The 24,000-nt window shown below is 38.9% G+C and overlaps 1 protein-coding gene across 1 annotated transcript in view; it reads right to left on the bottom strand.

Moving 5' to 3' along the window:
• The window catches only part of LOC308680398 (ERC protein 2), a 53,586-nt gene that overhangs the window by 19,401 nt on the left and 10,185 nt on the right, over positions 1–24,000 (bottom strand). The window contains exons 4-8 of the mRNA XM_081348520.1: positions 22,735–22,902; positions 20,788–20,955; positions 14,114–14,251; positions 13,724–13,810; positions 9,915–10,108 (exon numbers count right to left, since the gene is read on the bottom strand). Coding sequence (XP_081204646.1) covers positions 9,915–10,108; positions 13,724–13,810; positions 14,114–14,251; positions 20,788–20,955; positions 22,735–22,902 — 755 coding nt within the window. The remainder of the gene's footprint in view (positions 1–9,914; positions 10,109–13,723; positions 13,811–14,113; positions 14,252–20,787; positions 20,956–22,734; positions 22,903–24,000) is intronic.

Below are 24,000 nucleotides of genomic sequence, written 5' to 3'. Positions count from 1 at the left end.
TATGATGGATAGATGCACTATTATCATGGACAGACGCACTTTTATGATGGACAGATGCACTTTTATGATGGATAGATGCACTATTATCATGGACAGACGCACTTTTATGATGGATAGATGCACTTTTATGATGGATAGATGCACTATTATCATGGACAGACGCACTTTTATGATGGACAGATGCACTTTTATGATGGATAGATGCACTTTTATGATGGATAGATGCACTTTTATGATGGATAGATGCACTTTTATGATGGATAGATGCACTTTTATAATGGATAGATGCACTTTTATGATGAATAGATGCACTTTTATGATGGACAGACGCACTTTTATGATGGACAGATGCACTTTTATGATGGATAGATGCACTTTTATGATGGATAGATGCACTTTTATGATGGATAGATGCACTTTTATGATGGATAGATGCACTTTTATAATGGATAGATGCACTATTATCATGGACAGACGCACTTTTATGATGGACAGATGCACTTTTATGATGGATAGATGCACTTTTATGATGGATAGATGCACTATTATCATGGACAGACGCACTTTTATGATGGACAGATGCACTTTTATGATGGATAGATGCACTTTTATGATGGATAGATGCACTTTTATGATGGATAGATGCACTTTTATGATGGATAGATGCACTTTTATAATGGATAGATGCACTATTATCATGGACAGACGCACTTTTATGATGGACAGATGCACTTTTATGATGGATAGATGCACTTTTATGATGGATAGATGCACTTTTATAATGGATAGATGCACTATTATCATGGACAGACGCACTTTTATGATGAATAGATGCACTTTTATGATGGATAGATGCACTTTTATAATGGATAGATGCACTATTATCATGGACAGACGCACTTTTATGATGGACAGACGCACTGCACTTTTATGATGGACAGACGCACTTTTATGATGGACAGACGCACTTTTATGATGGACAGACGCACTTTTATGATGGATAGATGCACTTTTATGATGGACAGATGCACTTTTATGATGGATAGATGCATTTTTATGATGGATAGATGCACTTTTACGATGGATAGATGCACTTTTATGATGGATAGATGCACTTATATGATGGACAGATGCACTTATAAAATGGATAGATGCACTTTTATGATGGACAGATGCACTTTTATGATGGATAGATGCACTTTTATGATGGACAGATGCACTTTTATGATGGATAGATGCATTTTTATGATGAATAGATGCACTTTTACGATGGATAGATGCACTTTAATGATGGATAGATGCACTTTTATGATGAATAGATGCACTTTTATGATGGTTAGATGCACTTTTATGATGAATAGATGCACTTTTATGATGGACAGATGCACTTTTATGATGGATAGATGCACTTTAATGATGGACAGATGCACTTTTATGATGGATAGATGCATTTTTATGATGGATAGATGCACTTTTATGATGGATAGATGCACTTTTATGATGAATAGATGCACTATTATGATGGACAGATGCACTTTAATGATGGATAGATGCACTTTTATGATGAATAGATGCACTTTTATAATGGTTAGATGCACTTTTATGATGAATAGATGCACTTTTATGATGGACAGATGCACTTTTATGATGGATAGATGCACTTTTATGATGGATAGATGCACTTTTATGATGGATAGATGCACTTTTATGATGGATAGATGCACTTTTATGAAGGACAGATGCACTTTTATGATGGATAGATGCACTTTTATGATGGATAGATGCACTTTTATGATGAATAGATGCACTTTTATGATGGTTAGATGCACTTTTATGATGAATAGATGCACTTTTATGATGGACAGATGCACTTTTATGATGGATAGATGCACTTTTATGATGGATAGATGCACTTTTATGATGGATAGATGCACTTTTATGATGGATAGATGCACTTTTATAATGGATAGATGCATTATTATCATGGACAGACGCACTTTTATGATGGATAGATGCACTTTTATGATGGATAGATGCACTTTTATGATGGATAGATGCACTTTTATAATGGATAGATGCACTATTATCATGGACAGACGCACTTTTATGATGGACAGATGCACTTTTATGATGGATAGATGCACTTTTATGATGGATAGATGCACTTTTATAATGGATAGATGCACTATTATCATGGACAGACGCACTTTTATGATGAATAGATGCACATTTATGATGGATAGATGCACTTTTATAATGGATAGATGCACTATTATCATGGACAGACGCACTTTTATGATGGACAGACGCACTTTTATGATGGATAGATGCACTTTTATGATGGACAGATGCACTATTATCATGGACAGACGCACTTTTATGATGGACAGACGCACTTTTATGATGGACAGACGCACTTTTATGATGGACAGACGCACTTTTATGATGGACAGATGCACTTTTATGATGGATAGATGCACTTTTATGATGGACAGATGCACTTTTATGATGGATAGATGCATTTTTATGATGGATAGATGCACTTTTACGATGGATAGATGCACTTTTATGATGGATAGATGCACTTATATGATGGACAGATGCACTTATAAAATGGATAGATGCACTTTTATGATGGACAGATGCACTTTTATGATGGATAGATGCACTTTTATGATGGACAGATGCACTTTTATGATGGATAGATGCATTTTTATGATGAATAGATGCACTTTTACGATGGATAGATGCACTTTAATGATGGATAGATGCACTTTTATGATGAATAGATGCACTTTTATGATGGTTAGATGCACTTTTATGATGAATAGATGCACTTTTATGATGGACAGATGCACTTTTATGATGGATAGATGCACTTTAATGATGGACAGATGCACTTTTATGATGGATAGATGCATTTTTATGATGGATAGATGCACTTTTATGATGGATAGATGCACTTTTATGATGAATAGATGCACTATTATGATGGACAGATGCACTTTAATGATGGATAGATGCACTTTTTTGATGAATAGATGCACTTTTATGATGGTTAGATGCACTTTTATGATGAATAGATGCACTTTTATGATGGACAGATGCACTTTTATGATGGATAGATGCACTTTTATGATGGATAGATGCACTTTTATGATGGACAGATGCACTTTTATGATGGATAGATGCATTTTTATGATGGATAGATGCATTTTTATGATGGATAGATGCACTTTTATGATGGATAGATGCACTTTTATGATGGACAGATGCACTTATATAATGGATAGATGCACTTTTATGATGGACAGATGCACTTTAATGATGGATAGATGCACTTTTATGATGAATAGATGCACTTTTATGATGGACAGATGCACTTTAATGATGGATAGATGCACTTTTATGATGAATAGATGCACTTTTATGATGGATAGATGCACTTTTATGATGGTTAGATGCACTTTTATGATGAATAGATGCACTTTTATGATGGACAGATGCACTTTTATGATGAATAGATGCACTGTTATGATGGACAGACACACTTTTATGATGAATAGATGCACTTTTATGATGAATAGATGCACTTTTATGATGAAGAGATGCACTTTTATGATGGACAGACACTTTTATGATGAATAGATGCACTTTTATGATGGATAGATGCACTTTTATGATGGACAGATGCACTTTTATGATGGATAGATGCACTTTTATGATGGATAGATGCACTTTTATGATGGATAGATGCACTTTTATGATGGATAGATGCACTTTTATGATGGACAGATGCACTTTTATGATGGATAGATGCACTTTTATGATGGATAGATGCACTTTTATGATGAATAGATGCACTTTTATGATGGTTAGATGCACTTTTATGATGAATAGATGCACTTTTATGATGGACAGATGCACTTTTATGATGAATAGATGCACTTTTATGATGGACAGATGCACTTTTATGATGGATAGATGCACTTTTATGATGGATAGATGCACTTTTATGATGGATAGATGCACTTTTATGATGGATAGATGCACTTTTATGATGGACAGATGCACTTTTATGATGGATAGATGCACTTTTATGATGGATAGATGCACTTTTATGATGAATAGATGCACTTTTATGATGGTTAGATGCACTTTTATGATGAATAGATGCACTTTTATGATGGACAGATGCACTTTTATGATGGATAGATGCACTTTTATGATGGATAGATGCACTTTTATGATGGATAGATGCACTTTTATGATGGATAGATGCACTTTTATAATGGATAGATGCATTATTATCATGGACAGACGCACTTTTATGATGGATAGATGCACTTTTATGATGGATAGATGCACTTTTATGATGGATAGATGCACTTTTATAATGGATAGATGCACTATTATCATGGACAGACGCACTTTTATGATGGACAGATGCACTTTTATGATGGATAGATGCACTTTTATGATGGATAGATGCACTTTTATAATGGATAGATGCACTATTATCATGGACAGACGCACTTTTATGATGAATAGATGCACATTTATGATGGATAGATGCACTTTTATAATGGATAGATGCACTATTATCATGGACAGACGCACTTTTATGATGGACAGACGCACTTTTATGATGGATAGATGCACTTTTATGATGGACAGATGCACTATTATCATGGACAGACGCACTTTTATGATGGACCAGACGCACTTTTATGATGGACAGATGCACTTTTATGATGGATAGATGCACTTTTATGATGGACAGATGCACTTTTATGATGGATAGATGCATTTTTATGATGGATAGATGCACTTTTACGATGGATAGATGCACTTTTATGATGGATAGATGCACTTATATGATGGACAGATGCACTTATAAAATGGATAGATGCACTTTTATGATGGACAGATGCACTTTTATGATGGATAGATGCACTTTTATGATGGACAGATGCACTTTTATGATGGATAGATGCATTTTTATGATGAATAGATGCACTTTTACGATGGATAGATGCACTTTAATGATGGATAGATGCACTTTTATGATGAATAGATGCACTTTTATGATGGTTAGATGCACTTTTATGATGAATAGATGCACTTTTATGATGGACAGATGCACTTTTATGATGGATAGATGCACTTTAATGATGGACAGATGCACTTTTATGATGGATAGATGCATTTTTATGATGGATAGATGCACTTTTATGATGGATAGATGCACTTTTATGATGAATAGATGCACTATTATGATGGACAGATGCACTTTAATGATGGATAGATGCACTTTTTTGATGAATAGATGCACTTTTATGATGGTTAGATGCACTTTTATGATGAATAGATGCACTTTTATGATGGACAGATGCACTTTTATGATGGATAGATGCACTTTTATGATGGATAGATGCACTTTTATGATGGACAGATGCACTTTTATGATGGATAGATGCATTTTTATGATGGATAGATGCATTTTTATGATGGATAGATGCACTTTTATGATGGATAGATGCACTTTTATGATGGACAGATGCACTTATATAATGGATAGATGCACTTTTATGATGGACAGATGCACTTTAATGATGGATAGATGCACTTTTATGATGAATAGATGCACTTTTATGATGGACAGATGCACTTTAATGATGGATAGATGCACTTTTATGATGAATAGATGCACTTTTATGATGGATAGATGCACTTTTATGATGGTTAGATGCACTTTTATGATGAATAGATGCACTTTTATGATGGACAGATGCACTTTTATGATGAATAGATGCACTGTTATGATGGACAGACACACTTTTATGATGAATAGATGCACTTTTATGATGAATAGATGCACTTTTATGATGAAGAGATGCACTTTTATGATGGACAGACACTTTTATGATGAATAGATGCACTTTTATGATGGATAGATGCACTTTTATGATGGACAGATGCACTTTTATGATGGATAGATGCACTTTTATGATGGATAGATGCACTTTTATGATGAATAGATGCACTTATATGATGGATAGATGCACTTTTATGATGGATAGATGCACTTTTTATGATTGATAGATGCACTTTTATGATGAATAGATGCACTTATATGATGGATAGATGCACTTTTATGATGGATAGATGCACTTTTTATGATTGATAGATGCACTTTTATGATGGACAGATGCACTTATATAATGGATAGATGCACTTTTATGATGGACAGATGCACTTTAATGATGGATAGATGCACTTTTATGATGGATAGATGCACTTTTATGATGGATAGATGCACTTTTATGATGAATAGATGCACTTTTATGATGGACAGACACACTTTTATGATGAATAGATGCACTTTTATGATGGATAGATGCACTTTTATGATGAATAGATGCACTTTTATGATGGACAGATGCACTTTTATGATGGATAGATGCACTTTTATGATGAATAGATGCACTTTTATGATGGACAGACGCACTTTTATGATGGACAGATGCACTTTAATGATGGATAGATGCACTTTTATGATGAATAGATGCACTTTTATGATGGTTAGATGCACTTTTATGATGAATAGATGCACTTTTATGATGGACAGATGCACTTTTATGATGGATAGATGCACTTTTATGATGGATAGATGCACTTTTATGATGGATAGATGCACTTTTATGATGGATAGATGCACTTTTATGATGGACAGATGCACTTTTATGATGGATAGATGCACTTTTATGATGGATAGATGCACTTTTATGATGAATAGATGCACTTTTATGATGGTTAGATGCACTTTTATGATGAATAGATGCACTTTTATGATGGACAGATGCACTTTTATGATGGATAGATGCACTTTTATGATGGATAGATGCACTTTTATGATGGATAGATGCACTTTTATGATGGATAGATGCACTTTTATAATGGATAGATGCACTATTATCATGGACAGACGCACTTTTATGATGGATAGATGCACTTTTATGATGGATAGATGCACTTTTATGATGGATAGATGCACTTTTATAATGGATAGATGCACTATTATCATGGACAGACGCACTTTTATGATGGACAGATGCACTTTTATGATGGATAGATGCACTTTTATGATGGATAGATGCACTTTTATAATGGATAGATGCACTATTATCATGGACAGACGCACTTTTATGATGAATAGATGCACATTTATGATGGATAGATGCACTTTTATAATGGATAGATGCACTATTATCATGGACAGACGCACTTTTATGATGGACAGACGCACTTTTATGATGGATAGATGCACTTTTATGATGGACAGATGCACTATTATCATGGACAGACGCACTTTTATGATGGACAGACGCACTTTTATGATGGACAGACGCACTTTTATGATGGACAGACGCACTTTTATGATGGACAGATGCACTTTTATGATGGATAGATGCACTTTTATGATGGATAGATGCATTTTTACGATGGATAGATGCACTTTTACGATGGATAGATGCACTTTTATGATGGATAGATGCACTTATATGATGGACAGATGCACTTATAAAATGGATAGATGCACTTTTATGATGGACAGATGCACTTTTATGATGGATAGATGCACTTTTATGATGGACAGATGCACTTTTATGATGGATAGATGCATTTTTATGATGAATAGATGCACTTTTACGATGGATAGATGCACTTTAATGATGGATAGATGCACTTTTATGATGAATAGATGCACTTTTATGATGGTTAGATGCACTTTTATGATGAATAGATGCACTTTTATGATGGACAGATGCACTTTTATGATGGATAGATGCACTTTAATGATGGACAGATGCACTTTTATGATGGATAGATGCATTTTTATGATGGATAGATGCACTTTTATGATGGATAGATGCACTTTTATGATGAATAGATGCACTATTATGATGGACAGATGCACTTTAATGATGGATAGATGCACTTTTTTGATGAATAGATGCACTTTTATGATGGTTAGATGCACTTTTATGATGAATAGATGCACTTTTATGATGGACAGATGCACTTTTATGATGGATAGATGCACTTTTATGATGGATAGATGCACTTTTATGATGGACAGATGCACTTTTATGATGGATAGATGCATTTTTATGATGGATAGATGCACTTTTATGATGGATAGATGCACTTTTATGATGGACAGATGCACTTATATAATGGATAGATGCACTTTTATGATGGACAGATGCACTTTAATGATGATAGATGCACTTTTATGATGAATAGATGCACTTTTATGATGGACAGATGCACTTTAATGATGGATAGATGCACTTTTATGATGAATAGATGCACTTTTATGATGGATAGATGCACTTTTATGATGGTTAGATGCACTTTTATGATGAATAGATGCACTTTTATGATTTACAGATGCACTTTTATGATGAATAGATGCACTGTTATGATGGACAGACACACTTTTATGATGAATAGATGCACTTTTATGATGAATAGATGCACTTTTATGATGAAGAGATGCACTTTTATGATGGACAGACACTTTTATGATGAATAGATGCACTTTTATGATGGATAGATGCACTTTTATGATGGACAGATGCACTTTTATGATGGATAGATGCACTTTTATGATGGATAGATGCACTTTTATGATGAATAGATGCACTTATATGATGGATAGATGCACTTTTATGATGGATAGATGCACTTTTTATGATTGATAGATGCACTTTTATGATGAATAGATGCACTTATATGATGGATAGATGCACTTTTATGATGGATAGATGCACTTTTTATGATTGATAGATGCACTTTTATGATGGACAGATGCACTTATATAATGGATAGATGCACTTTTATGATGGACAGATGCACTTTAATGATGGATAGATGCACTTTTATGATGGATAGATGCACTTTTATGATGGATAGATGCACTTTTATGATGAATAGATGCACTTTTATGATGGACAGACACACTTTTATGATGAATAGATGCACTTTTATGATGGATAGATGCACTTTTATGATGAATAGATGCACTTTTATGATGGACAGATGCACTTTTATGATGGATAGATGCACTTTTATGATGAATAGATGCACTTTTATGATGGACAGACGCACTTTTATGATGGACAGATGCACTTTTATGATGGACAGACACACTTTTATGATGAATAGATGCACTTTTATGATGGACAGACTCACTTTTATGATGGATAGATGCACTTTTATGATGGACAGATGCACTTTTATGATGGGATAAATGCACTTTTATGATGGACAGACGCACTTTTATGATGGATAGATGCACTTTTATGATGAATAGATGCACTTTTATGATGGACAGATGCACTTTTATGATGGACAGACACACTTTTATGATGAATAGATGCACTTTTATGATGGACAGATGCACTTTTATGATGGACAGACGCACTTTTATGATGGACAGACGCACTTTTATGATGGATAGATGCACTTTTATGATGGACAGATGCACTTTTATGATGGATAGATGCTCTTTTATGATGGATAGATGCACTTTTATGATGGACAGACGCACTTTTATGATGGACAGACGCACTTTTATGATGGATAGATGCACTTTTATGATGGACAGATGCACTTTTATGATGGATAGATGCACTTTTATGGACTTCAAAACAGAAACAGCCATTCACTGCCATTATAAAGCTTGGAAGAGTCAGGACATTTTTTTATATAACTCTGATTGTATTCGTCTGAAAGAAGAATGTCATATACACCTAGGATGGCTTGAGGGTGAGTAAATTATAGGGTAATTTTCATCTTTGTGTGAACTATCCATTTAAACTCAAGGAGATATGGTTGTCATGTACCTCTCCAGCTGGAGGATTCTCTTGTCCTGCTCCAGGCGTTCAGACTGAAGCTCCCGCAGAAGAGCCAGCACTCTCTGCACTTCAGCATTACACTTCTCCTCCTGCTCTTTATGACGGACAGCTTCTGCCTGGAGAACCTGCACGCGCTCCGACAGCTCCGGGTTCCAGCGAGCAACACACTCCGCTTCACACACCTTCACCCCAGCCAAACACAACAGAGTCAACAAAGTCTATATCCGAAATATTCTGAAAACCACTAGATTCAGGAATTTCACTAACTGACATACAAACCACAGTCAGAGAATAAAAAAGATTTATCTGAAAGGTACATTAATTCTTTGACTTGTATATGTAAATATAAATATTTACATATTTAATAGCCCATATTTTATTGAAGATGTGTCATAATAGCAACACTATGAATTCAAATTGAATGATTTCACTCAATTAGCCTATAGGTTTTTAATAAAAAGCCAAGATGATCTAATTAATGGAAATTTTTAAATAGTAACCCCACGGATTACAGTAAGTAGCCTACTAAATTAAAAAATAATATCACTAGAAAAAACATGCCACTCTGGTCCATCTGTGCCAATACTGGGTGGTTCATCTTATCCCAAAGGTCTAATTTGATCTTTACACTTCGAAATTAAAAATCTAATTTTTACTCCACAAATCTAAAAACGTTAATGAGCTCACAAAGCCCTGATTAACAGACAAAACGTGATATTCAACAGGTCACAGATCACTAAATTAGATCAATTAAACTCAAAACTGTTTTGAGTTTACACAACATAGTTTTCAACTAAAAACTGAATTTTTTTAATGCGTTTTGGCTGTTCATTTACACGACAATAGCGTTTTGGAGGCCTGAAAACGCAAACTTGCACGTTTTTGAAAACTATACTGATATGTAAACTAAAAAAACATGAATTTGTGAAAAACGGAGACATCATGTGTGTTACGTCTACAGGCCCGTAGTGTTTCCTTACTCAGTGAGATCGCCACCTACTGGCCTGACAGCAGAATACAGCATTTTTAACCGTTTTCACGGACCCGTGTGAACAGGGATCATTTTGACAAAGTTGTCGCCTGTACGCAAAAAACACAACTTTTCCATTTTTAGTACATCGCTGTCATGTAAACATGTAAATCGTACAAATGTTGGCATTCAAATAAAATTACAAAATGAACGATAGCACAGCCATCTATTACAAATAGAAAAATAAAATCTTACTGTCATGAATGCTTGTTTAGATATTCTATCATAAAGTACAGTTGTAATGTTGTTTGTCCACATAATCAAAAACTATGCTATGAGTTATGAGTGGGTTGCTTACCATATCTATAAATAAAGGCTTTAGATGTAGAACAAACAAAGACACTGATTAAAATTTAACCAACCAAAATCATGTTTTTGCCTATAGTGAATTTCTATTTTCTTAGTTTGAACATGATGTTACTCATATCTGCAACAAAGCAATAAATCCCATCCAGTAAATATGCAGAGGCCTGTGGGCTATATCCCATTATTATCATTGGCTTCTGTTGATCAGCGTACCGATACTGTTATTAGCGCTGTGAAGTCTCAGGATGTTTATGAATTCTCCTCTTGTGAAACCACCACTACATGTGGCACCATGACAAAAAGCAAGAAGGTATAATTATCCTAGATTGATGTCTGTTTACTCAAGAGAATATAAAAGAAACATTCTCATAAACTTTGATTGCCTCGACATGATGAACAGAAAGGGATAACGGGAGATGAGGACGTATCTAGTCTCTCGCTTTTTTCAGAGACTATTGGTATACAGTTTTGCTGAAGGGAATATCAAGCTCACCCAGGGACTGTGGCACTGAGGGGTCACTGAGAATGGATTGCACCCGCTGACGGTGTTAATTAAATGCACATATTTGTTTTATAACCCAATTCGAAAAAAAAAATATGCAAATTAGGCCCACAAATTGGGTGTGGAAGAAGCACCAACAATTTGGCCACCAAAAACTCTGCCATTTTTGCAGAAAGAGAAAGGAACAGAAGCTCTTAAATTAATATCTGATAATATCTTGGATATAAGGCAGATTGAGGGTAAGTTTACACAACAACGATATGCTTCAATGAAATGAATGTACTATATTTTATTTTGATAATGTTTTTTATTTAATATTTTGTATTTTTAAGGGATTTTTTTATACTAAATTATATTTACGCTGTATTTATATTCCATTAATTCACTTTTTGAGCATAGACCTGAAAATTTCATTTCCAACTTAAACTGTGGTAAATCTTTAAAGTCATGAACGCTTTAAAGCACAGACTTCAGTTTGATCTCTTTTCAAAGACGACACTTGGCAGATTATTGCTGAAGTGAAAAAAAAATGTAAAAAGTGAACTTAAAAAAAATATCCGAATTTGTTATGAAAAATGCACAAAAACACTATTTTCAATTTTTATATGAAATATATATTTTCAAAATCACGTTTTACTCGAAAACTGCTAGAAAATCAAAGGCATAAATCTAAACAAATTGTGTGAGCCTGATATCTCAGATTGTGTTTGGCTGCAGTACCAAACGCTTCCACTAGAGGAAATTCGTCTCCATTCATTTTTGACCGCGAGGAGCACAAGTGTGACTATTTTTTCAGGACCATTTAACCTGTTCGAATCATGTCCATGATTTTATTTGTGTGTGTGTGTGTGTGTGTGTGTGTGTGTGTGTGTTCACACAGCAAGTGCTAAAACCTTTACCAAGTCTCGAACCATTCCAATGAAGTAAAAAATGTGAAGGAAAAACAAAACAAAATTTTTCACGCACCTAGTAGACCGATTAAGTTTTTCCTTTGATTTTTCCGCGTACTGATGACATCATTGTCAAAACAATCCCCATTCACACGGATCCGAGTAAATGACTACAAACGCTGTATTCTGCTGCCAGGCCAGTAGATGGCGATGAAACAGTATAGACTGAACACGTAATACACATGTGCATGACGTCATCGTCTTCAGAGATTCACGCTTTTGTTGTTTACACGGAGACTTCAACTTGCACTTTGAAACTCATTTTCAAAACTTTGTGTTTTCAGGCTCCCAAAACATGTCATGTAAACGAAAGGCCAAAACGCATAAAACGTTTTACGTGTTTAGTTGAAACGGTGTCGTGTAAACAGCCGCTTAGACTAACGTGCATGCAGTAATCCCATTGGCTGGTGTTTCACTGTTGTTTTGCTTCATCAAATCACTTTGTCTAAAGGCACATGGCATGATTAAAACTAATGAGCCACAGTTGGCCAGGCATTAGTGAGCGGTTGACTATACAAGCAACCAGAAGGAAGATGTGAGCCTAAAGAGTCATCATTGACTTAAAGCAACTATATGTAGATTTTTATTTACCTTGAAATGTCAATTTCAGGATCATTCTGATGGTACACTGACTCCTAATAAGGAGAATGGCTTGAATGTCTCTCACCCCTTTCCTTTTTTACTTCTCTAGGTTTCATTTACTGGGTTTCTGATTATGTTCACCTGTGTCTTGTTAGTTGTATTTCTAGCCCTGTATTTCAGTGCCTCTCTCTCTACACGACCAAAAACATTACAACCTGAGCCATCGTGCGTTTTAACTGGATTGCAGGTTTTTGGACTGAAGTTCGGAGAGCAAAATTGATGCAACTCTTTGGTCTAATCTCATCATCAATTCCAACCAAAACCCGAACAACATGTTTGCTGTGTGTCCAACTCAGACATTCAGAAATCTGCAAATAAAGCTGCGGTGAACCAGAGAAGGTTTCCTCTGATATTTCTCCTCACGTACCTCTTTGTCTGAGAGACGCTCTTGTAGGGAGGCGAGTTTGCTTTTCAGTTCCTTATTTTCATTCTTATGCATTTCTACCTCTTCTATCTGTCACAGAAGATAAAGTAGTGGTTAGTCATTTGCATACAGTAAATATTGTTTTGTTTTTTTGGGTCCACTTCTAGAACAAAGATGGAGCTTGAGTGCAGGGCAAATTTTATTTTCTTCAAACATCTCTGGGCAGGGGTGTCCAATCCGTCTCCTGGAGAGACAAACGTTAGCTCCAGCCTAATTAAACTGTACTGGAACAGCAAATCAATGTCTTCAGGATCTTCAGGTTTGTGGGAGATCTACTCTTCAGGTAAGTGTGTAAGTGTGTAAGTGTGTGTGTTACGAGCAGAACATGAGCACCGTCTCCGAGAGAGCCTCCTCCAGTGTGATGAGAGCGGTGTCGGTGTTGCTGGAGTCGTTCTGCAGAGACGTCATTCTGTTCCCCAGACTCTCCAGCTGTTTCTCCCGGTCCTTCAACTGCTCCTGCAGGTTCTCCGACTGAGAGACACAGGCAGATTAATCACTGTTAGCACTTCATTAGCCAAGTCATTCTGAGGATAAATACTTCACAGAAACCTTGCATGGGCCGAATTAAAATAAATAAATAAACTACTTCTACTAATAATAATGCATTTCCAGGAATTGGTTACATCGCTTCAGTTAGAGCTGCATTTTGTATGTTTCTGATACAATTGTATGGCTGATAATCTTCCCTGATGTTTTACTCACTTGATATATTTATATATTTAACCTTCTGGTGCTCTTCACATGTTGGTCAAAAATGACTGACTTTTTTTTTATTTCTAAGAAATGAATGTACTATATATATTTTTTTGATAATTTGTTTTTTTATTTAATATTTTGTATTTTTAGAGGATTTTATTGTACTAAATTATATTTATGCTTTTATTTATAATCCATTTATTAACTTTTGAGCATAGACCTGAAAATTAAATTGAAATAATTAAATTACACTGGTAAATCTTGAATGCTTTAGAGGACAGACTTCAGTTTGGTCTCTTTTCAAAGACGACACTTGGCAGATTATTGCTGAAGTGAAAAAGTAAAAAAAAAGTGAACTTAAAAAAAAGTTACAGAAGTTTATGTTTATTGTTATGAAAAATGCACAAAAATACTATTTTAGTACGTAAGATTGTGTTTGGCTGCAGTACCAAATGCTTCCACTAGATGAAATACGTCTCCCGTTCATTTCCAAAGCGCTCATTTTTGACCGCGAGGAGCACAAGTGTGACTATTTTTTTCAGGCCCATTAAACCTGTTTAAATCATGTCCATTACATATATATTTAGTGTGTGTTCATACACAACAAAAGCCTTCTCAAAACACCTGTTTTTCTCAATTAAAGCACTTTGCTTAACCTAGAACAACAACCTTGGTATGTGCTTTGAATATGATTGATATACGTGTGACCTTCGTCAGCTTGCTTTGATTTTTTTATTATTATTTTTTTATTAACTGGATTGCTTATCCAGTTGATTTGTGCAATGTATTTGAATTGACAAAATAAGCAAAAACTTATCTCAACTAACTTATTTGAGTTAGTAAAACTCAAAAAAGCCTATGCAAAATAAATAAATAATGAGTTGATATTTGATTTGCAGTGGATTGGGAGATAAAGAGTGAAAGAGGTGCTCCTGCTTAGAAAGCGTTTTTCTAATACCATAAGTTTACAGCTCTGTGTATCGTGTATTCAGATTAACTTCAAGTTTCTGATCTATGTGTGTCCATTGCAAACTGTCTCGAGGCAAGATATGCTCCAGATTTCCATGTGAATTTGGTTGTAATTGAGAGCATCTGTGGGACTGTGAGAGAATCACTACATCGGTGTGTGTTTAAACAAGACTCTCTCTGTGGGGCTCTTAACTCAGAACATTTGTGTTCTAAATTGAGAGAGTTTGGCTCCAATTACATATGCAGATACACCACTGAAACAGCCACAGGAGTCCAGATTATGACCGGTCTAAGCCGCCTCAATTTGTACCACATCCTCACAAGTCACATTCAGAAGTTTGAAGCATTATTGAGATAGAAATGTAGATTTAGTCTTCATACTTGCTGTCAGAAATGTCACAGTATCATATCTGTGACAGATCTTCTTGTCACCAACATGAATGAGGTGAATATATGGTGGACATGTCTGTGCAGGATTGTCAATTCAGGTCATTCATCAACAGTTTGTCAGCAGTTGTGGGAGGGGTCGGTGCTAATAGGGAGGAGTTTGTCAGCAGTTGTGGGAGGGGTCGGTGCTAATAGGGAGGAGTTTGTCAGCAGTTGTGGGAGGGGTTGGTGCTAAGATGGAGGAGTTTGTCAGCAGTTGAGGGCGGGTCTGTGCTAATAGGGAGGAGTTTGTCAGCAGTTGTGGGAGGGGTCTTTGCTAATAGGGAGGAGTTTGTCAGCAGTTGTGGGAGGGGTCTGTGTTAATAGGGAGGAGTTTGTCAGCAGTTGTGGGAGGGGTCTGTGCTAATAGGGAGGAGTTTGTCAGCAGTTGTGGGAGGGGTCTGTGCTAATAGGGAGGAGTTTGTCAGCAGTTGTGGGAGGGGTCTGTGCTAATAGGGAGGAGTTTGTCAGCAGTTGTGGGAGGGGTCTGTGCTAATAGGGAGGAGTTTGTCAGCAGTTGTGGGCAGGGTCTACACTAATAGGGAGGAGTTTGTCAGCAGTTGTGGGAGGGGTCTGTGCTAATAGGGAGGAGTTTGTCAGCAGTTGTGTTCGGGGTCTACACTAATAGGGAGGAGTTTGTCAGCAGTTGTGGGAGGGGTCTACACTAATAGGGAGGAGTTTTTCAGCAGTTGTGGGCGGGGTCAGCACTAATAGGGAGGAGTTTGTCAGCAGTTGTGGGAGGGGTCTGTGCTAATAGGGAGGAGTTTGTCAGCAGTTGTGGGCAGGGTCTACACTAATAGGGAGGAGTTTGTCAGCAGTTGTGGGAGGGGTCTGTGCTAATAGGGAGGAGTTTGTCAGCAGTTGTGTTCGGGGTCTACACTAATAGGGAGGAGTTTGTCAGCAGTTGTGGGAGGGGTCTACACTAATAGGGAGGAGTTTTTCAGCAGTTGTGTGCGGGGTCAGCACTAATAGGGAGGAGTTTGTCAGCAGTTGTGCGAGGGGTCTGTGCTAATAGGGAGGAGTTTGTCAGCAGTTGTGGGCAGGGTCTACACTAATAGGAAGGAGTTTGTCAGCAGTTGTGCGAGGGGTCTGTGCTAATAGGGAGGAGTTTGTCAGCAGTTGTGGGCGGGGTCTACACTAATAGGGAGGAGTTTGTCAGCAGTTGTGGGAGGGGTCTGTGCTAATAGGGAGGAGTTTGTCAGCAGTTGTGTTCGGGGTCTACACTAATAGGGAGGAGTTTGTCAGCAGTTGTGGGAGGGGTCTGTGCTAATAGGGAGGAGTTTGTCAGCAGTTGTGTTCGGGGTCTACACTAATAGGGAGGAGTTTGTCAGCAGTTGTGGGCGGGGTCTACACTAATAGGGAGGAGTTTTTCAGCAGTTGTGGGCGGGGTCAGCACTAATAGGGAGGAGTTTGTCAGCAGTTGTGGGAGGGGTCTGTGCTAATAGGGAGGAGTTTGTCAGCAGTTGTGGGCAGGGTCTACACTAATAGGGAGGAGTTTGTCAGCAGTTGTGGGAGGGGTCTGTGCTAATAGGGAGGAGTTTGTCAGCAGTTGTGTTCGGGGTCTACACTAATAGGGAGGAGTTTGTCAGCAGTTGTGGGAGGGGTCTACACTAATAGGGAGGAGTTTTTCAGCAGTTGTGGGCGGGGTCAGCACTAATAGGGAGGAGTTTGTCAGCAGTTGTGCGAGGGGTCTGTGCTAATAGGGAGGAGTTTGTCAGAAGTTGTGGGCAGGGTCTACACTAATAGGAAGGAGTTTGTCAGCAGTTGTGCGAGGGGTCTGTGCTAATAGGGAGGAGTTTGTCAGCAGTTGTGGGCGGGGTCTACACTAATAGGGAGGAGTTTGTCAGCAGTTGTGGGAGGGGTCTGTGCTAATAGGGAGGAGTTTGTCAGCAGTTGTGGGCAGGGTCTACACAAATAGGGAGGAGTTTGTCAGCAGTTGTGGGAGGGGTCTGTGCTAATAGGGAGGAGTTTGTCAGCAGTTGTGTTCGGGGTCTACACTAATAGGGAGGAGTTTGTCAGCAGTTGTGGGAGGGGTCTACACTAATAGGGAGGAGTTTGTCAGCAGTTGTGGGCGGGGTCTACACTAATAGGGAGGAGTTTGTCAGCAGTTGTGCGAGGGGTCTGTGCTAATAGGGAGGAGTTTGTCAGCAGTTGTGGACACGGTCTACACTAATAGGGTGGAGTTTGTCAGCAGTTGTGCGAGGGGTCTGTGCTAATAGGGAGGAGTTTGTCAGCAGTTGTGGGCGGGGTCTACACTAATAGGGAGGATTTTGTCAGCAGTTGTGGGAGGGGTCTACACTAATAGGGAGGAGTTTGTCAGCAGTTGTGGGCAGGGTCTACACTAATAGGGAGGAGTTTTTCAGCAGTTGTGGGCGGGGTCAGCACTAATAGGGAGGAGTTTGTCAGCAGTTGTGCGAGGGGTCTGTGCTAATAGGGAGGAGTTTGTCAGCAGTTGTGCGAGGGGTCTGTGCTAATAGGGAGGAGTTTGTCAGCAGTTGTGGGCGGGGTCTACACTAATAGGGAGGAGTTTGTCAGCAGTTGTGGGAGGGGTCTGTGCTAATAGGGAGGAGTTTGTCAGCAGTTGTGGGCAGGGTCTACACTAATAGGGAGGAGTTTGTCAGCAGTTGTGGGAGGGGTCTGTGCTAATAGGGAGGAGTTTGTCAGCAGTTGTGTTCGGGGTCTACACTAATAGGGAGGAGTTTGTCAGCAGTTGTGGGAGGGGTCTACACTAATAGGGAGGAGTTTGTCAGCAGTTGTGGGCGGGGTCTACACTAATAGGGAGGAGTTTGTCAGCAGTTGTGCGAGGGGTCTGTGCTAATAGGGAGGAGTTTGTCAGCAGTTGTGGACACGGTCTACACTAATAGGGTGGAGTTTGTAAGCAGTTGTGCGAGGGGTCTGTGCTAATAGGGAGGAGTTTGTCAGCAGTTGTGGGCGGGGTCTACACTAATAGGGAGGATTTTGTCAGCAGTTGTGGGAGGGGTCTACACTAATAGGGAGGAGTTTGTCAGCAGTTGTGGGCAGGGTCTACACTAATAGGGAGGAGTTTGTCAGCAGTTGTGGGAGGGGTCTGTGCTAATAGGGAGGAGTTTGTCAGCAGTTGTGGGAGGGGTCTGTGCTAATAGGGAGGAGTTTGTCAGCAGTTGTGGGCGGGGTCTACACTAATAGGGAGGAGTTTGTCAGCAGTTGTGGGAGGGGTCTGTGCTAATAGGGAGGAGTTTGTCAGCAGTTGTGGGCGGGGTCTACACTAATAGGGAGGAGTTTGTCAGCAGTTGTGGGAGGGGTCTGTGCTAATAGGGAGGAGTTTGTCAGCAGTTGTGGGCAGGGTCTACACTAATAGGGAGGAGTTTATCAGCAGTTGTGTGAGGGGTCTGTGCTAATAGGGAGGAGTTTGTCAGCAGTTGTGGGCAGGGTCTACACTAATAGGGAGGAGTTTGTCAGCAGTTGTGCGAGGGGTCTGTGCTAATAGGGAGGAGTTTGTCAGCAGTTGTGGGCGGGGTCTAAACTAATAGGGAGGAGTTTGTCAGCAGTTGTGTTCGGGGTCTACACTAATAGGGAGGAGTTTGTCAGCAGTTGTGGGAGGGGTCTACACTAATAGGGAGGAGTTTGTCAGCAGTTGTGGGCGGGGTCTACACTAATAGGGAGGAGTTTGTCAGCAGTTGTGGACAGGGTCTACACTAATAGGGAGGAGTTTATCAGCAGTTGTGGGAGGGGTCTGTGCTAATAGGGAGGAGTTTGTCAGCAGTTGTGGGAGGGGTCTACACTAATAGGGAGGAGTTTGTCAGCAGTTGTGGGCGGGGTCTACACTAATAGGGAGGAGTTTGTCAGCAGTTGTGCGAGGGGTCTGTGCTAATAGGGAGGAGTTTGTCAGCAGTTGTGGACAGGGTCTACACTAATAGGGTGGAGTTTATCAGCAGTTGTGGGAGGGGTCTGTGCTAATAGGGAGGAGTTTGTCAGCAGTTGTGGGCAGGGTCTACACTAATAGGGAGGAGTTTGTCAGCAGTTGTGGGCAGGGTCTACACTAATAGGGAGGAGTTTGTCAGCAGTTGTGGGAGGGGTCTGTGCTAATAGGGAGGAGTTTGTCAGCAGTTGTGGGCGGGGTCTACACTAATAGGGAGGAGTTTGTCAGCAGTTGTGGGAGGGATCTACACTAATAGGGAGGAGTTTGTCAGCAGTTGTGGGAGGGGTCTACACTAATAGGGAGGAGTTTGTCAGCAGTTGTGGGCGGGGTCTACACTAATAGGGAGGAGTTTGTTAGCAGTTGTGGGAGGGGTCTGTGCTAATAGGGAGGAGTTTGTCAGCAGTTGTGGGCAGGGTCTACACTAATAGGGAGGAGTTTGTCAGCAGTTGTGGGAGGGGTCTGTGCTAATAGGGAGGAGTTTGTCAGCAGTTGTGGGCAGGGTCTACACTAATAGGGAGGAGTTTGTCAGCAGTTGTAGGCAGGGTCTACACTAATAGGGAGGAGTTTGTCAGCAGTTGTGGGAGGGGTCTGTGCTAATAGGGAGGAGTTTGTCAGCAGTTGTGGGCAGGGTCTACACTAATAGGGAGGAGTTTGTCACCAGTTGTGGACAGGGTCTACACTAATAGGGAGGAGTTTATCAGCAGTTGTGGGAGGGGTCTGTGCTAATAGGGAGGAGTTTGTCAGCAGTTGTGGGCAGGGTCTACACTAATAGGGAGGAGTTTGTCAGCAGTTGTGGGCAGGGTCTGTGCTAATAAGCTGCAAACAGCTTATTTTGAGATACTGCTAATGATTTTTGGGGATAAAAAAAAGAGGAGTGGGTGGAAACATTTGCCAACAGCTGTATAGTATGTGGCTTTCACACACTTTGGTTCCTGTCTTGGTACAATACTGTTGAATGAAGCATCAGTATGTAAAACTGCTGATCATCTGAATTGCTTTTCAAACATGTCTTGTGTACCTTTTTCTGCAGGATGTGGATCTTCTTCTCCTTGACCTCCAGCATGTCCTTCAGGTCACATATCTCACTGTTCAGAGTTCCCTTCTCTTCTATGAGGTCCTGGATCTGTTTGCTCTTTCTGTTGAGGAACGACTCTCTCTCCTCCAGACGCGCACGCAGAGCGTCCACCTTCAGGAGCAAAGGCAATCCTCAAACATGGCTTTCGTCTGTGGGCTTTTAGCTGCTTCTTTATTTGTCACTATTTTATAAATGTCAACTGGAAATCATGGGCAGTGAAAGATATGCAAGTGGATAGAAACACAAAACTAACCAGATTCAAACCCAAATCTCCCACATCAGCACAACATTGGGTTACACTTCATTTCGATAGTCCACTTTAGACATTCTACTAACTATAAGTAACATTTCAACAACATGTCAACTAACTCTCATTAGTGTATTAGCAGACTGTTAGGTCAGGGTTAGGTGTTAGTGTTCTGGTTAGTAGAATAAGTTGACTTGTAGTTGTAAAGTTACTTATGGTCAGTAGAATATCTAAAGTGGACTATCGAAATAAAGTGGTATCAGAAGCAGACAGGCTACTGATACTCTAATGAGAGTTTGACATGTAGCAGCAAAGTTACTTACAGTATAGTTAGTAGAATATCTAAAGTGGACTATCAGAATAAAGTGTTAGCAGATATGAAGCAGACAGGCTACTGATACTCTAATGAGAGTTAGTTGACATGTAGTTGAAAAGTTACTTAAAGTTAGTAGAATGTCTAAAGTGGACTATCGAAATGAAGTGTAACCCAACACTGGAGCAACACTAACCCTGCTCTTTAGAAAGTTAATACAACAACAACAACAATAACAACAAAAACACCATCTAACTTTCTCGTTTCCAGTTCTGTGAAGCTTGTCAAATAAGAACAGCGATATAGTTATGTTACTCTCTATCATTTAAAGTGTCCTTATTATGTATTTTTTTGGATATTCGCTTTCATGCAGTGTGTAATAGAGCTGTTTGTGAATGTTAAAGGTCTGCAAAGATAAAAGTGCAGATAAATAAAGTTTTTGTCTCCTAAACGAAATAATCGATTCTGAACTGAAACGAGTCGTCAGTAATTCAGTCTCTCTTCCTGCTGAACCTGCGGAGGTTTGTAACTAATTAGCATAATACCCGCCTCTGGTGTTGATTGGCTGAGCAGCATCTCTTAGCTCCGCCCTCAAACACTGTAGTGTATCTGAGACTGGAAGAGTTTGGCTCGTGTTGTTCATGTCGAGAAGACGCTGTTTTCTGAGATTGATACGGTGAAACCCACGCCATCGTCACTGTTCGTATCACTGAGATCAAGAGCTGAGATTCAGATATGATAATGAGCGTTTGCTTTCTGACCAATCACAGCAGAGCAGCTCTCAGAGAGGCGGGGCTTAGAGAGACTGAATCTTTGATGGAAGCGTTTCAGACACTGAGAGGAAAGAGCTGACGCTGCAGTGGAGATTATGAGGACATTACAGTGTTTTTGATCATGGATGAATGTGGATCTATTGCAGGAGACGCCAAAACAACATTAGCAGCCGTTAAAACAGCATAATAGGGGCACTTTAAGATGTTTCCTGGCTATTTTATAATCATAACAGACACCTCTTCAAGTCTGATAAATATGCAGGTTACAGCATTTCAGACTATTAAAAATGCAGTGAGATGTGAGAACTGAGGATCAGGTTACTCTTCACCTGAGAGGTTCACCGTTCCATTGTGAAAAACAAAACACACCAGAAAACACATATTTAGTGTCCAGTGAATAAATATTATATTTCATCTGAGCTGTAGAGATGGCATGCAGCCAAAGCAGGGCAAGTTGAAGATTCTTAAATCAAAATAACAAGGTAACATCGCAGTGAAATGCGAAGTGTGTGAGGTGTGGTGTGTGTGTGTGTGTGAGGTGTGTGATTTGGCCTGACCTCGGTCTGAAGGACACAAGCTCTGTGTTCTTTGGCTGTCAGAGACTCCTTCAGGACCTCGATGTGCTGTCTGCAGTCTGCGTTCTGATTGGTCAGCGCGTCAAGCTTCGTTTGCAGTGTCGCCGAATCAGAATCTTTCTTTACCACTTCCTGTTTCAGCAGATCAATCTGAGACATTGAGACAGATAAACACAGACAACAGACAAGTGCAATGATTAGCTGTATATAGAAAACAATATAGAATCACGAAAAACATTTAACCTTGTGCATCATTTAAAAAAAGTTAAACACATGTCCGTAGTGGACAAACGTGTGTGTGTCAAAACACTGATGTGAAGCTTGGGAGTGCAGACTTGAGTTAGGTCTCATTCTAAAAAGTAAAAAATAAATAAAAATTATACAAGTTTATGAAAATGATTAATGAACATTATTTGATATAAAATGTATATTTTATAAAACATGTTGAACTCTACAATTGCTAGAAAATCAAAGCCATAAATCTAAACAAGTTGTGTTCCAAATTGGATGTTGATATCTCATATAATGATCTTTCAGTGAGTGTGTGTCTGGGCGCAGTAACCAGCAGATTCTCCCAGTAGAAGCAGCAGAACTCACTGGGACACAGCGGCTGGGTTTGAGTTTATCACACACCTCTGACATGCACACACACACACACTTACAGCTGCAGCATTTATCCAGCTGGCTCTATAATACGCAGAAGCAGAAAGCAGGAATAAAGCGAGTATTTGCTTTATTGGCCAAACCTGAGAAAATGGCACATCTGGTAAAACATTATAAATGTTTAATTTTGAAGCCTTGCCATGGGCGGCGCTAGGGAGGGGCTAGCAGGAGCTTCAGCACCCCCAAGAAACACCAAAGCACCCCGATAGCACCCCCAAAAATAATTTCTGGAAGCAATTATATTCAGGCTGTATTCTATGGAAGCCCTGAACCGCATTTTTAAGAAAAAAAAAAGAAAACTTATCTTGTTATTTCGAGATATTAAGTCGTTATTTCAACATAATATCTCGTTATTTCGACATAAGTCGTTTATTTCGAAATAATAAGTTGTTATTTCGACATAATATCTCGTTATTTCGACATAATAAGGGGACATTCTAATCTGCATTAAGCCACATTAAGTGTTCTTACAATGGTTTTCTATGGGAGGAAAATGCTTAAAGTGTAATTAAACGTTGCGTTCATATTCTGGGCTCATCTGAATGTTTTTGTACATAGCATAGCCTACTTTGTTATGATTTTAGT

This window comes from Scardinius erythrophthalmus, assembly GCF_964197995.2.
Source record: "Scardinius erythrophthalmus genome assembly, chromosome: 20".
NCBI classification, from domain to species: domain Eukaryota; kingdom Metazoa; phylum Chordata; class Actinopteri; order Cypriniformes; family Leuciscidae; genus Scardinius; species Scardinius erythrophthalmus.
The sequence above is the reverse complement of the archived record's forward strand: the minus strand, read 5'-3'. Positions and strand labels throughout refer to the sequence as shown.